The sequence below is a fragment of the Helicoverpa zea genome, chromosome 10 (assembly GCF_022581195.2).
Source record: "Helicoverpa zea isolate HzStark_Cry1AcR chromosome 10, ilHelZeax1.1, whole genome shotgun sequence".
Lineage (NCBI taxonomy): Eukaryota > Metazoa > Arthropoda > Insecta > Lepidoptera > Noctuidae > Helicoverpa > Helicoverpa zea.
This window is the reverse complement of record NC_061461.1, coordinates 10,031,241-10,043,612: the sequence shown is the minus strand read 5'-3', so window position 1 is coordinate 10,043,612 and position 12,372 is coordinate 10,031,241. Positions and strand designations below refer to the sequence as shown.

The window sequence follows — 12,372 nt, the reverse complement described above, 5'->3', positions numbered from 1 at the left end:
AAGAGTAAAAAGATGTGTCCTCTATTATATTAGTACAGTTAGTATATCTATATTTATAATAAATCTGTAGAGAGGTCAATTCTGTACATTAAATATATTTCCAAAATATCTATCAGGGGGTATTTGTGATCGATACTGATGCCAAAAATGCAATCAGTAAAATTTTTGTCTGTCTGTATGTTCGTTATGGAAACAAAAACTACTCGACGGATTTTAATGAAACTTGGCACAAATATTCTTCATACTCCTGGGCAGGTTATAGGATATTTTTCATCACGCTACGATCAATAGGAGCAGAGCAGTGATGAGAAATGTTCGGAAAACGGGAGAAGTAACTCCATTTTTTAAGCTTCTGTCGCGTGTGCAGCCTTAGTGGTTAAAGCTCAAATCAATCAATCAATCAAAATTTATTTATTTATGTTTGTACATAATGTCTTAATTAGGTCTTACATTTTAATTATTCTAGGTAAATAACATTTCGGTGCCTGTATAGAAATTAATCTGTACCACAGGCGTTGCGGTCACTTTCAGTTACTGTCATGCTATGATTCATCCTTAACAATATTTATTTTATGGGTATACTTCTATATATCTAACACATAATTTTTACATAATCATGTGTCAAGCTAAGTAGTAATAGGCTAGGTACGCATAGATTTAGATAACTGGATAGGCTGGTGATATTATTTCTTCCTCTTTTTTCGAAAAAGTCCGAATCTAACGCGGACGAAGTCACTAGCAGAAGCTAGTATGTAATATTTTTACTTTGTGTACAGATAGATCCATACAAATGCTGTCCAATACCCAGACTATATTCCGCTGAGGCGTTGTCAAGTTGTGGCATTGAAAAAAATGAAGAAAATGATACTAGCGCTGTAGATCGTGCCAACCGCGGTCGAAAAGTAAGTATTTTTATTCATCATATTCATATAAATTTGATGATTTGTGATTTCCAATTCAGAGCGATTCAAATTTGGCGTTTGTAAATTGTATATTTGTGAATGATTTTCTCAGAATGAATTGTTGCATTATCGTTCAGAATAGACACACAAGGGGTCTCAGGGAAGTAGTACCCGTACCCTACCACCACTACTACTATTATTCAAACACTTTTTTCAGGAGCCCTGTGAAGACGGCAAATGTCTGATGGAAAACTCTGACCTGTTACTTGCAAATAAAAGCGTTGATTACGCAAAGCTTAGGGTCTACCTAAATAAATGGGCAGTTGATAATCCCGAATTCACTGATGCGATTTTGGCAGCAATACCAATATGTGCCAAAGATGGAGGATCAAGTGAACCAATTTGTGAACACGATAGAGTATTTTTCTGTATGATTGCTAATATTTTGTGGGTAAGATTTTTCATTAATTATAGGTATTTATTGAAACCGATGGCAATGACAGTCACTTCAGGATTAATACAAATCTATAATCTCGTAAGATAAATAAGTGTGTTGTTGTTTCTGTCTTATTAAATTAACATATCCATGGTGTTATGTTAAATATTAGAATATCTACAATTCCCTTTCAAATAATTCTAGTCATAAAAATTAACTATCAAAAATTCCACTTTATGGTGCATCAATTATTGAACCATTGAATTCAAAAACCATATAACGAATTGTAATGAATCGGTTACCTTATCTCTTCTTCTATCTTATTCTACAGAACTGCAAACTCCGAGATGAAGAAGGTTGCCAGATCCTGAGAGAACACATGGATGAGTGCAAGCCTCACTATATGAAACCAAAAGACCAAAAAGAAGAAGAAGAAGAACGACAAAAACAAGAGAAACAACAATAACAATCTGAACAAAACAGCTAATAGATAATTTCTATTGTATTGTTTCAAAATATTTTATTGCATCTATTGAGACTAATTAGTACCAAATCATCACATGACATAATGAAAAAATAAAACTGGAACCATTTTCATTTTGTTTTTATTAATCTGTGCACTCCATTTGGTAAATACCTAGGTACTCGAATTGATTCTCATGGAAATTTAATCAAATATTACTTGTTTTTGAACTATCAGTATACCAGTTTATTTGAAAAAGATCTAAATACTGTTGGTAAATATCCAAACAGATATAGATATCGAACGCAAGAAGCAAAATTTTGAAATAAAAAATGCTGAATCTTTTGTCAAAAGGATGTGCTAAAGATTGTTGACTGACTGACAAAATGTGTCGAAGAATTTTGTTGTTGTTAATGTTGTTGACAATACAAAACACCGAGACCAGTGTCCACTTTGTGCTAAAAATGTTAACTTCACTTTGTCAGAATTCATCGCCATGGTAAGATCCTGGGCAGCTCTGCTTGTAGTAGTGTTAGGTGTCGTGTTTCAGGTATGTACAATTACTTTTTTTGTATTGCGTGCACGTAAAAACTCTCTAATTCAATACTCAGTTCTTTATTAAAATCATCATTGTACATAATGCTAACTTCTTTGAGATATGTTTCGAGGATAACAAGGTTTAACTGTGTACCAGTATTTTACAAGAATCCCGAACTGTACCTGCCTTATGTGTGTTTATCATCAGTTCCACGTAGAACACAGAACTCTAACGCTCGGCTTCACTTAACTAGTGGTTTGATTTTTTCTTGGAGAAATAAAATTTTCTTGATGCTCTGGGATAATCTTTTCAGGTTACGTATTGTGACCGTGCTTATCCGTTTGACAATAGTTTGGAATCTGACATACCCAGGGATCAAGAAACGCAGCTCATGGATATGGTTAATCCATATCAGGACAGTATACCTGCACGATGCCGGAGTCCACCTCCAAAGGTAAATCTTCTTCAGTCATGGTTTATCTATTACACATTTTTGCACCCAGTATTGTTTTGCAATAGTTACGAATAAATAGTTACTCGTTAAGCTGGTACTGACCTCTTTGCTCGTAATAATACTCGTATTTGAATATTAATTTCCCCAGAAAAAAACTGAGGTACTTTTAGGCCAGGCTAACTCCAGTCCAGTCCAGTTCACACCTTTCCTGAAATAGTATGACAAATAAAAGCTGGAGCTACATTAGGTATAAATTATAAATTGTATTGTTATTTTTTCATTAAAGATAAATGTTTACGAATGCTGCCCCATACCTCTGTTATATCCTGAGGAGATGATAATATCTTGTGGCATAAAAAGAAAACCAGCAACTGACTCTGGCGCTTACAAACCGAGAAATCAACGAGTGAGTGAATACGTTATTTCAAACATACATTATAAAAAGATGTAAATGTCAAATGAGGCTTTAGACAAACGACTCACGGTCTCCCTGGTATAGTGGGTTGATAACTTGACTTCTTCTGTTTTATTAATGAAGATTGGAATAATCAGGAACCGATTTCGGGGATTACATTTAAAACCACGATACTGGATCAAGATCAAGATCAACTTTTAACGCTAATCACTTTGTTTCTATTTTCCTTACACAGAACTGCAATGAGTCCATATGCTTAATGACGAAAGCCAAACTGCTTTTTAAGAACCAAACTGTTGACTATGAGAAGTTGAAGGTTTACATCGACGAGTGGGCACAAGCTAATCCCAACTTCACGGATGCTATAATGGCAGCAAAACCTATTTGTACCAGGCCTCCTCCTTTAAGAACGAGTTTCAATCAATGTGACCCCGATAGAATTTTCTTATGCCTAGCTGGAAATATTTTATGGGTACCTAATATTATTCCAAGTTTTTTTTTACTTGATTTTACAATTTTCCTTATTATTTATACGTTGTATTTATACCTAATCCCCGAACAAAATAAGCTGAGACTAATAATCAGAACGAATAACTTACGTAAGAATTACTTTACAGATTTCCTTCCTTCTCAGTCATTTAATAATTATTCTAAAATTTTGCTCGATCGGCTCGTCTGGTGAATTCCTACAATGACCTTAGAAAATGCAGAGAATTTTAAATGATTAAATTGCTTTTCAGAATTGCAACCTCAGAGAATTTGAAAGCTGTGAAATTCTTAAAAATCACATCGATGAATGCAAGCCATACTATCTTCAACCTAGGAACCCGGATCTACTAAATAGGGATATAAGTGTCTAAGAAAACATTTAATCTGCAATTTTATTCAACAATAACTATATTACCATAATCACCAAATGCAGTAATTGAGTATTTAATCAAATTAGTTTTACTTTTATTTATTTATCTCCTCTCCCTCGATCCATATAAAAAATGTAGACTTGCATTACTTCATCTCCTTCTAGCGAAAAATATTATATAGGCACATCTGTCCACCGAACACAAAACACTAGGCTAACTGTCAGGCTATTCAATTATGATGAAAGAAAAAAAGAACAATCATTTATTCTTGCGCAGACGCACACGTAACACACAATGAGAAAAAAATAATAATAAAACAAAAACAAGACACAAAAAAAAAAAATATTTATAAATAATAAAGCAGAAGGACCTTATAAGGCACTGAATAGCAACATCTCTGGATTCTAACCCGTGAACTCAAAGCCTAGCATTTCACACACTACATAATATCAAACATAGATAGTTCATAAATATTGTCATCAGTAATTTGACTCTCTTTACATTTCTAGTCGGTTATTTCATAAACATTCTTCTATTTCAAAAACTATAAAAGTGGCTGTTAAACAACGGATGGGGCATTCGTTTAATCGCTTTCCCACGAAATACTGGTGAATTAGTGAAAATTTTAACATTACCCGCGGCCACTTAAAAAACCCTTGAAAAATTATTCCGTTTGTCAAAACCGTGTACACAGATAGAACAAATGAAATCATTCATTTTAGTTACGATCTTCAATTGTGTAAGTATTGGTTAATTTATAGTTTTATTATAATGTTTAATTGTAAACAGTAAGAAATTAAAATCTGAAGACTGTTTGATAATATGGTAAATATGACTAATGTTTCAATTCTGATTACAGGTGTTGTGTCAATTAGAGGAAGGATATTTATCACCTGTACCTGATAAATGCTTAGGAACAACAGAAATGCTGGTAATTAAAAAAGTCAAATATTATGACAGTGAATGTTGATTGTGAGTGTTGATATTACCGCAATTTATAAAACGAATGCTCCCGCAATAAGGTATTTAATAAACTGCCATCTAGCGGCAACTTATAGAACTTGTTACGCGACGATTAGTGAATGAGTGCTCAGTATTTTCGCCAAGGCGCTAGTGTTAGTAAGATGTTTTTATTATTAGTTAGTTTTTAATAAATAGTTGTGTAGCTATGAATAAAAACGTTCTACATTTACGCTAAACGTCTTACATTTATTTTCAGTACAAAAATTGTTGTGTATTTCCACCTTTCTTCACACGGGAAGTCGCCAAGGATTGTGGAGGAGTCATGGAAGTGCTTTTTATGGACACAAAGCATAATGTTACTGGATACAGGAGACGGGCTTATGATGTAAGCATACTATTATATTTTATATATTGTTTGAGAGTCAACCTCTCTTGGCACGCTGAATAGTTATTGCACGTATCCAGTGCCCCTACATACCTTCGATTTATTAAAAAACCAAAAAAGTTGGAAATGTTCCCAGTAAACCACCGGCAGTTACAGAATCTTATCATATCGTTTATTATTTACACCACTGAGACCACCTACTTTTACTATGTCTCATCAAAGACATGACATACTGCCCTATCTAATTAATATGATGAGTATGTTTATAAACGACCCTACATTAAGATTGACCAAGAAAGTGAGCGTTAATTTGATACATACTTAAAACATGAGAAGTGTATTTTATTGATACAAATCAAACTACTAAATAAGTTTTCATAGTTTAAGCATAAATGATTTTTGGAAATGTTATCAAAAATGTAGCAAAAATTAGATATACAATAATTCATTAAGATGACACAATTATATTTTTCAGTGTGACTACTGGAGGTGTGTCCTAGACAGATACAGTCTATTAGATAGTTACGGCGCTGTAGATGATGCCAAATTTTACGAACATCTAGATTTGTGGGTATCACTAAACCCTGTGTTTTCTGATGCAATGGCAGATGCTAAAGCCTTCTGCAAAGAGACAGTTAGGGCCTACCTACCTCTTGATCCTTGCGAGTTCTTCCATCTACAAGGCTGCGTGAGAAATTATCTGAATGTGGTGAGTTCTTAGTTATATTTGTTGCTGTTAGTAAGATTGTTTTTTTTTTGTTGTTATAGCAATTTTTGTGACTTGACTTTTGGTTTTTGGCAAATTCAGACTCGAGCTGTAAATGAGCTGTAAATGTCGAGTCAGTTTTATAATTTGTATACTTAGTATGAATCCATAACATGTTGTGATATATCTTTTAGGTATATTTCACCGTAAAACTTACTTTCATTGGCTGATTTATAACCATTTCTGTTTTCAGGAATGCCCAGTAGTCATACCAACTAAGGACTGTAACGAAAAGAAAGAGTTCTACAGAGAGTGTAGAGAGTATTACCATAGAAAATAATAGGATTACTGAAAATAAAATTACTCATGTTTGTTTTATTGTTTAAGTGCAAATGTAATTTTGATAGTTGAAAGAGATAATCAAGAATTAAAATAAAATAAAAAACAAAAACTTACTCAAAACATCGCATTTATTCTAATATTGAAACTAATAAGACAATGAAATGACAATATTCCACGTCAAACTTACTTAATTACACTACTTAATTATTAGCTATTACAGTACAATTTATGCCTACATTCAACATAATTCATCATTAGCATTCTTTATACACACATGATATGAGACAGAGTATAGTACGTCCAGCCGTACAATGCGTATTGTACCGGTCAACGAGCCTACTCCGTACTGATACACTTATTAATACTGTCACGTAAATGCTCATAGAACAACTTTCATTATCACACGCACCAGTATTCCCTTATCACTTTCCTTTTAGGAATGTTATTTAAACTAAGCTAACAGTCTTTGTAACGCCTTCAAGGGAGAAGCCGAGGGTTGTACCGACCGAAGTATAGTATCATACCAGATGGGTTATGTCTCACGAAGTACAGGAATGGTCGGTCGAACTTCAGTCGTGCTGGCAGGGCACTCCTGGCTGGCAGACGTGCCTGCCTCGGCCTGAGGTGCAGAGGCAAATGCATAGCATCACCGACGTCATGAGGATCGTGGAATGCCCTCTGATAGTCCCTCGGTTCATCCCAATCGTTTAACCACCTAGCACGACGTCTTTGTGAAACACTTAAAGTTTCAGGATATTCCTCAACATGATGCTGCTCTCCGACGCCATCTTCTCCGCAGGTGACGAACGTGTTCAGTTGTACCATGTCTGATAAGTAAAGATCCTTTGAAGGTCCGTTCAAGCCACCTAGATCAGCATGATCGCCATCAAACAAGTCCTTCAGTCCCATTTTCCTTAAGCTCATTGAAACATTGAACGTTGATTTATGGGAGAATCTTGGGATTTGAAGTTCTAAGCCAGTCCGAGGGAGTAGTGTGCGTAAAACTCTATTCCATGTGGGTGTAGTTGGCAACGCATCAAGCAGTCTTTGTTCTAGTTTTTCTAGATCCTCGGCATGTACTACGTTTCCTTGTTGACCAGGCATTAAGAACAGTGTACTTATGATAGAGTTGGTATTTCCTAATGCTGCTGCTGTTGCGTCAAGTACTGGATCGTAACCAGCCAAGAAACCGCTCTTGTAAACTACAGCTGGTACAGGCACAAGTCGACGCTGACGAACATTTGGTGATACTACGAAGTACATTTCACCATCTCTGCCCTCCACAGAAGTGCCCGTGCAGTCAGTCTGAAACATAGATAAAATAAATATAAGAATTGTGTCAATGACACTTTGTAGTGGGTACATCCCTAAAAAAAGAATGCGGTGTCGGTTTGGCACTTAATACGTGAAATCTCAAAGATATCAGAAGAATAACTTCTAGGTAGTCGGAACTTTACAACTAATGTTAGGAAAACCATATTTACCTCGAAAACGTTCGCAGTAAACGCAGCTAGAGGCGGCTGCATGACAATGTTGTTTGTTTTCATGTACTCTGGAATCTTGCCCCACGTGTACCTCTTGACAAGCAAATTAGTCCTTCGTCTTATAATGTCACTTATCAATTTAAAGTTAATCTCCTCTACATGGCCGTTATAAAAGTGTTGAGCCCGTTCTTTGTAGAATGTTAGTATTTTACCCTTATTTCTGTCACTGTAAAGTTCTCTTATAAATGCAGAAACTGCAACCCCTGATTCTGGTGTAGTCTCAATCGAATCAGAAATATTTTTCAATGTGAAATGAGGATTGAATGTCACCATGTCATCTAATTTCAGAATCTCATTCATTTCTCCCGAGGTAGCTCCTCTAGCTCCCATGAAAATCATAGCGAGCATGGAAAATATGGAATAAGGTGACAAAACAAAACTCCTCTTTCTATCTATATCGTCAATCATTACGTTCCAAAACCTGAATGCTAATTCATTAGATAGTTCTGAGAACCGTGCAATATCTTCACCTAAGTCCTTTGTAGTCACTTCTAATCCCTGGTTTTCTTTCGAGAATTCTAAAACAATATCTTTGTTCTCATTATCTGGAATGTAATGGTTTTCAGCCTTAACTTTGTCTTTTGGGATTTCATTTGCTTTTGGCGGAGAAAGAGTCGGTACAAGCTTCCATGAATTATTCCTTTCGCTTATTAGTTCCTCTTCATCGATATTTACTTTCTGAATCTTTTTCTTGAAATCGTCTACTTTAGGCAACGGCTCAGGCAGCTTATCTTTTTTGTTACTAATGTTATTCTTATCAACGGAGTTAATTTTATTGAATTTGGACTGGCTAATTTTATGTGGTGGAGCAACAGTGGTTGTTATATTTTTCACTTCTGGCAAAGATGTTGTAATTTTTACATTTTCGTTTTCGGTGTTGGTTTCGATAGTCTTATTTCCATTCTCTGTCTCTTTTTCAGGTTGGTTTTGAACATCCATTTCTTTGACATCTGTAGTTTTTTCATTAGAATTTTCAACATGAGGTTTGTTGACATCTGTTGAGTCTAAAGTTTTATTTTTTTCCGAAGCACTGTTTTCTACTTTATTTTTGTTACTTGACGAAATCGAGATTTGCACAAAGTTTTGAGCATTATCTTCCGGATGTTCTTCTTTTTTGCTTTCTTCTTTCTTAATGTCGACTGGTTCAGGAATACTTTGGACTGGTTTTTTGTCTGCATTTTCAGTTTTTTTACTTTCGTTATTTTTTAAAGGTGAATCAGTACTTTTGGCGACTTCATTTTCTTTGATAGTTACTTTTTCTACTAATGATTCTATAGTTGAACTTGTAGTTACGGGAGCTTGTGTAGTTGAACTTGTATCTTTTTTAACTTTGTTAGACGTTTCTAGTTTTGTATCCAATTGTTTTAAACCACTCTCCGTTGTAAGCTCTTCCTTTATCGCGATAGTAGTGACTTTGATCTCCTTTTCAGTTGTTTTTTCGGATTCAACTATAGACTGTGGTGCTTCATTTACCACCTGAGATAGTAAATCACCCATTGACTCTGATAAAATTGGATCAATTGTAGTGGCTTCAGTAGCAGCAGAAACAGTTGTTGTGAATAATTCTACTTTCTGGATATCATTGATAATAATATTAGGCTGTTTCACATTCTCATTGGTTGTATTTTGCGTTGATTCAGTATCTTTTGTATCAGTTTTTTGTACTTCAGTTACCTTTGTTTCAGTCTTATTGGATCCCTCGTCTTTTACCTCAACATCCTTTTCTTGTTGATTTTCTTTGTTTTCGTTGGCACCATGAGGATCAATTGTTGATATTTTAATAAAATTATCGTTATTCTTTTCGGGTAATCCTGGTATTTTGTCATCAGTTTCATTTCCAGCACCGGTTGGTATGTCCATATCTAAAACTTCTTTACTTTCTAAATCTACTGCATTCACTTTGGTTGAATCTAACAGGTCACTTGTTGTTGGAATCGGCTGAAAGCTGCCACCAAGATCGGAAGCAATCTGACTGATGCTCTGAGCAACATCAAACATTGGAATTAATGGTTCGCCGTCTTTCTCATTTTCTTCATTTTCATTACCGGTTGGATGATTTTCCTCAGTTTCTAGATTATCAGCAGAAGCAATTTCTGTAGATGACACAGTTGTTGATGGAGACACCGATTGAGTTGTTATAGTAGTCACATTGATCTTGTCAGTATTTTGATCTTTTAATGTACTTGGAACATAATTTGTTGTACTGATGACAGGTTTACTCGTGGTTGCAAACGTTTGTATTTTAGTCGGTTCGGTAGATGGTTCACTGGTCGTAGTCGTGACAGACCTCTTAGTTGTACTTGCGTATGCGATTGGAGGCTTTGATGTTACTATTGGTTTATTTGTAGCGCGTTCAGTTATATAGTTAACAGTTGAGACTGGAATAAAGGTACTTATTTTTTCAAATTCTACTTCATTCTTCTCAGTTGAAGAAACTGCATTTGAGTTTGGTTGTACTTGTACATTAGTCTTTTCAGGATTCTCTTCTGGCAAAACGCTAACACTGTGCTTCTTTGTAGTAGCTTCAGGTTTTACTGTTGTTGTCTTTGCAGTTGTTCTGATAACTGGTTTAGGTGTTGTAGCCTTAACAGTCGTTGTCGTTGATGGTCGGGGACTTGTAGTAACTTTAGTTGTTATTACACTTGGACCTGAGCTCAGTTTAGTAGGTGAGTTAACAGTCGTCGGTTTATTTGTTGTAGTAGTTGAAACCTCTGGTGCTCTAGTAGTAGTGGTCGTTGTTGTAGGAGGGTTCGTTTTAGTTGTTGGTTTAACCGTTGTAGTAGTAGCTTTACGTGTTGTAGTTGTAGGTTTTCGTGTTGTAGTTGTAGTTTTACGTGTTGTAGTTGTCGCCTTACGAGTTGTAGTACTTGGCTTAGGTGTTGTGGTAGTAGTAGTCGTGGTAGTAGTTGTGGTTGTACTCGTTGATGGAACCTCCTTAGTTTCTGCTTCAGCTGGTGGCAATTTCTCCGTGACCACGACTGTTTCTTGACCTAATGTTGTAGAACTGCTAATTTCTTGATTGTTACCTTCTTTACTCAAAGAATTTTGGTCTTCTTCTATACCTTCAAATGTTTCTGTCTCTGGAGGTGTCACAGCACTAGACGACTTGTCAAAAACGATGTCAACTCCTGAGTTCCCGAAAATAGAGGGCAGAATTAAACTCCAGGAGTCAGAAACATCAGGAGTATCTAGTGTAGGTTGAATTTGAGGTTTGTTTTTGTGCGCTTCCATTTGTGCTTTCAGAACATTTTGTACATTTGTGACTACACTATGTACTTTAGTGTAGGGTGGCTGATTAATGTTGAAGGAAACTGTTGGCTGGTTATCATTGGCGAAAGTAACTAGGCCTTCAGCTTCTTCACCGGCTGCGACTATTGCTTGAATTTCTTCTAAAGTCATGAGCCTTTTGACGAGTTCTCCTGATTCGTCGAAGGTGTAGAACTCATAGCGGTCAGGAGTTAGCAGGTTCACTGGGCTGCCGACTGTGGCTGGCACGCTGGATGGCGGTGGCAGCGAGTTTCCGACAGCATCGGCGACGAACGGTAGCTTGTTGCGTCTGGAATTTATACAAGAAATATTTTAGAAGATTACAGTAAACAATGTGATTGAATTTAGAATATTTAAAGAAGATGATGTATGTAATTTTGTCGTGTCTTTCTATTTACAGTCTTTTTTGTACTGTGCTGCAAAGTAAATGAAATAATATGCAATCCTTACCTATTGTCATTTTTATCAGCCAGCACGCAGCTGGCGGCGAGCACCATACATAGCAGAGCTCGCATTTTGAGCTCCCATACACTCAGCATGCACCTGAAACTAAAAACAAAATACGTTAAAGACCTCATAGAAAATATCATCAAGTTTGTTTTCTCCCAAAAGTTACCAATAGTAACTCCCAATAGTAACTTTTGTCTCACTCTTATCAGTAACTTAGAAGCCCATAACGCATCCTTTTTTGTCTTTCTGAAGAGGTCATTAACCTATTTTAGCCTGAACAATACAGCCCAATCAATCTTGGTTATCATATATCAGTAATCAAATGCCTGCCACAAGACAATTATACTAATCATACCGCTTGTCTGATTACTGAAGATGGTAATCTGATATCATTGATGTGCAAATTCTATTGGTAATGTTACTGTCGGGTGAAAGGTTTGTGTATTGTATTGGGTATTGTTTTGCCAATAGAAATTGAAAGACATCATTTAGCTAATGCGAAAAGTCGATTTCGAATCGCAAAACAAATCCGGCGAAATCCAAAACAAAGGAAGTCTACATCTGTGAATCCAGCGTTAGACAAGTTTTTTTCTTCAAGCAAATAACGTTGATTTAAATAATGTCATAATCAATATTGTTTTATTTAC

At 35.7% G+C, this 12,372-nt stretch overlaps 2 protein-coding genes across 2 annotated transcripts; one reads left to right on the top strand and one right to left on the bottom strand.

Annotated features, from left to right (window-relative positions):
• Positions 1-4,771: 4,771 nt before the first annotated feature.
• On the top strand, positions 4,772-6,544 carry LOC124634044. The gene is made up of 5 exons (XM_047169445.1): positions 4,772-4,807; positions 4,928-4,999; positions 5,288-5,416; positions 5,892-6,125; positions 6,376-6,544. The coding sequence occupies exons 1-5, from the start codon at positions 4,772-4,774 to the stop codon at positions 6,460-6,462; spliced, it is 558 nt and encodes a 185-aa protein (XP_047025401.1). The 3' UTR covers positions 6,463-6,544.
• Positions 6,545-6,574: 30 nt separating this feature from the next.
• Positions 6,575-11,820, bottom strand: LOC124634043 (mucin-5AC). Its single transcript, XM_047169444.1, has 3 exons — positions 11,726-11,820; positions 7,949-11,564; positions 6,575-7,769 (listed from the first exon to the last, which is right to left on the bottom strand). The coding sequence occupies exons 1-3, from the start codon at positions 11,812-11,814 to the stop codon at positions 6,942-6,944; spliced, it is 4,533 nt and encodes a 1,510-aa protein (XP_047025400.1). The 5' UTR covers positions 11,815-11,820; the 3' UTR covers positions 6,575-6,941.
• Between the last annotated feature and the right edge of the window lie 552 nt (positions 11,821-12,372).

What these genes read in the sequence shown, in the direction of transcription:
- LOC124634044 (XM_047169445.1), top strand. Translation starts at nt 4,772, where the DNA reads ATGAAATCATTCATTTTAGTTACGATCTTCAATTGT. An exon ending in TAGGAACAACAGAAATGCTG is followed by an intron (nt 5,000 to 5,287) that starts GTAATTAAAAAA and finishes ATTTATTTTCAG; the next exon opens with TACAAAAATTGTTGTGTATT. An exon ending in ACAGGAGACGGGCTTATGAT is followed by an intron (nt 5,417 to 5,891) that starts GTAAGCATACTA and finishes TATATTTTTCAG; the next exon opens with TGTGACTACTGGAGGTGTGT.
- LOC124634043 (XM_047169444.1), bottom strand. Translation starts at nt 11,814, where the DNA reads ATGCTGAGTGTATGGGAGCTCAAAATGCGAGCTCTGCTATGTATGGTG. An exon ending in GCTGATAAAAATGACAATAG is followed by an intron (nt 11,565 to 11,725) that starts GTAAGGATTGCA and finishes TATAAATTCCAG; the next exon opens with ACGCAACAAGCTACCGTTCG. An exon ending in TTACTGCGAACGTTTTCGAG is followed by an intron (nt 7,770 to 7,948) that starts GTAAATATGGTT and finishes TCTATGTTTCAG; the next exon opens with ACTGACTGCACGGGCACTTC.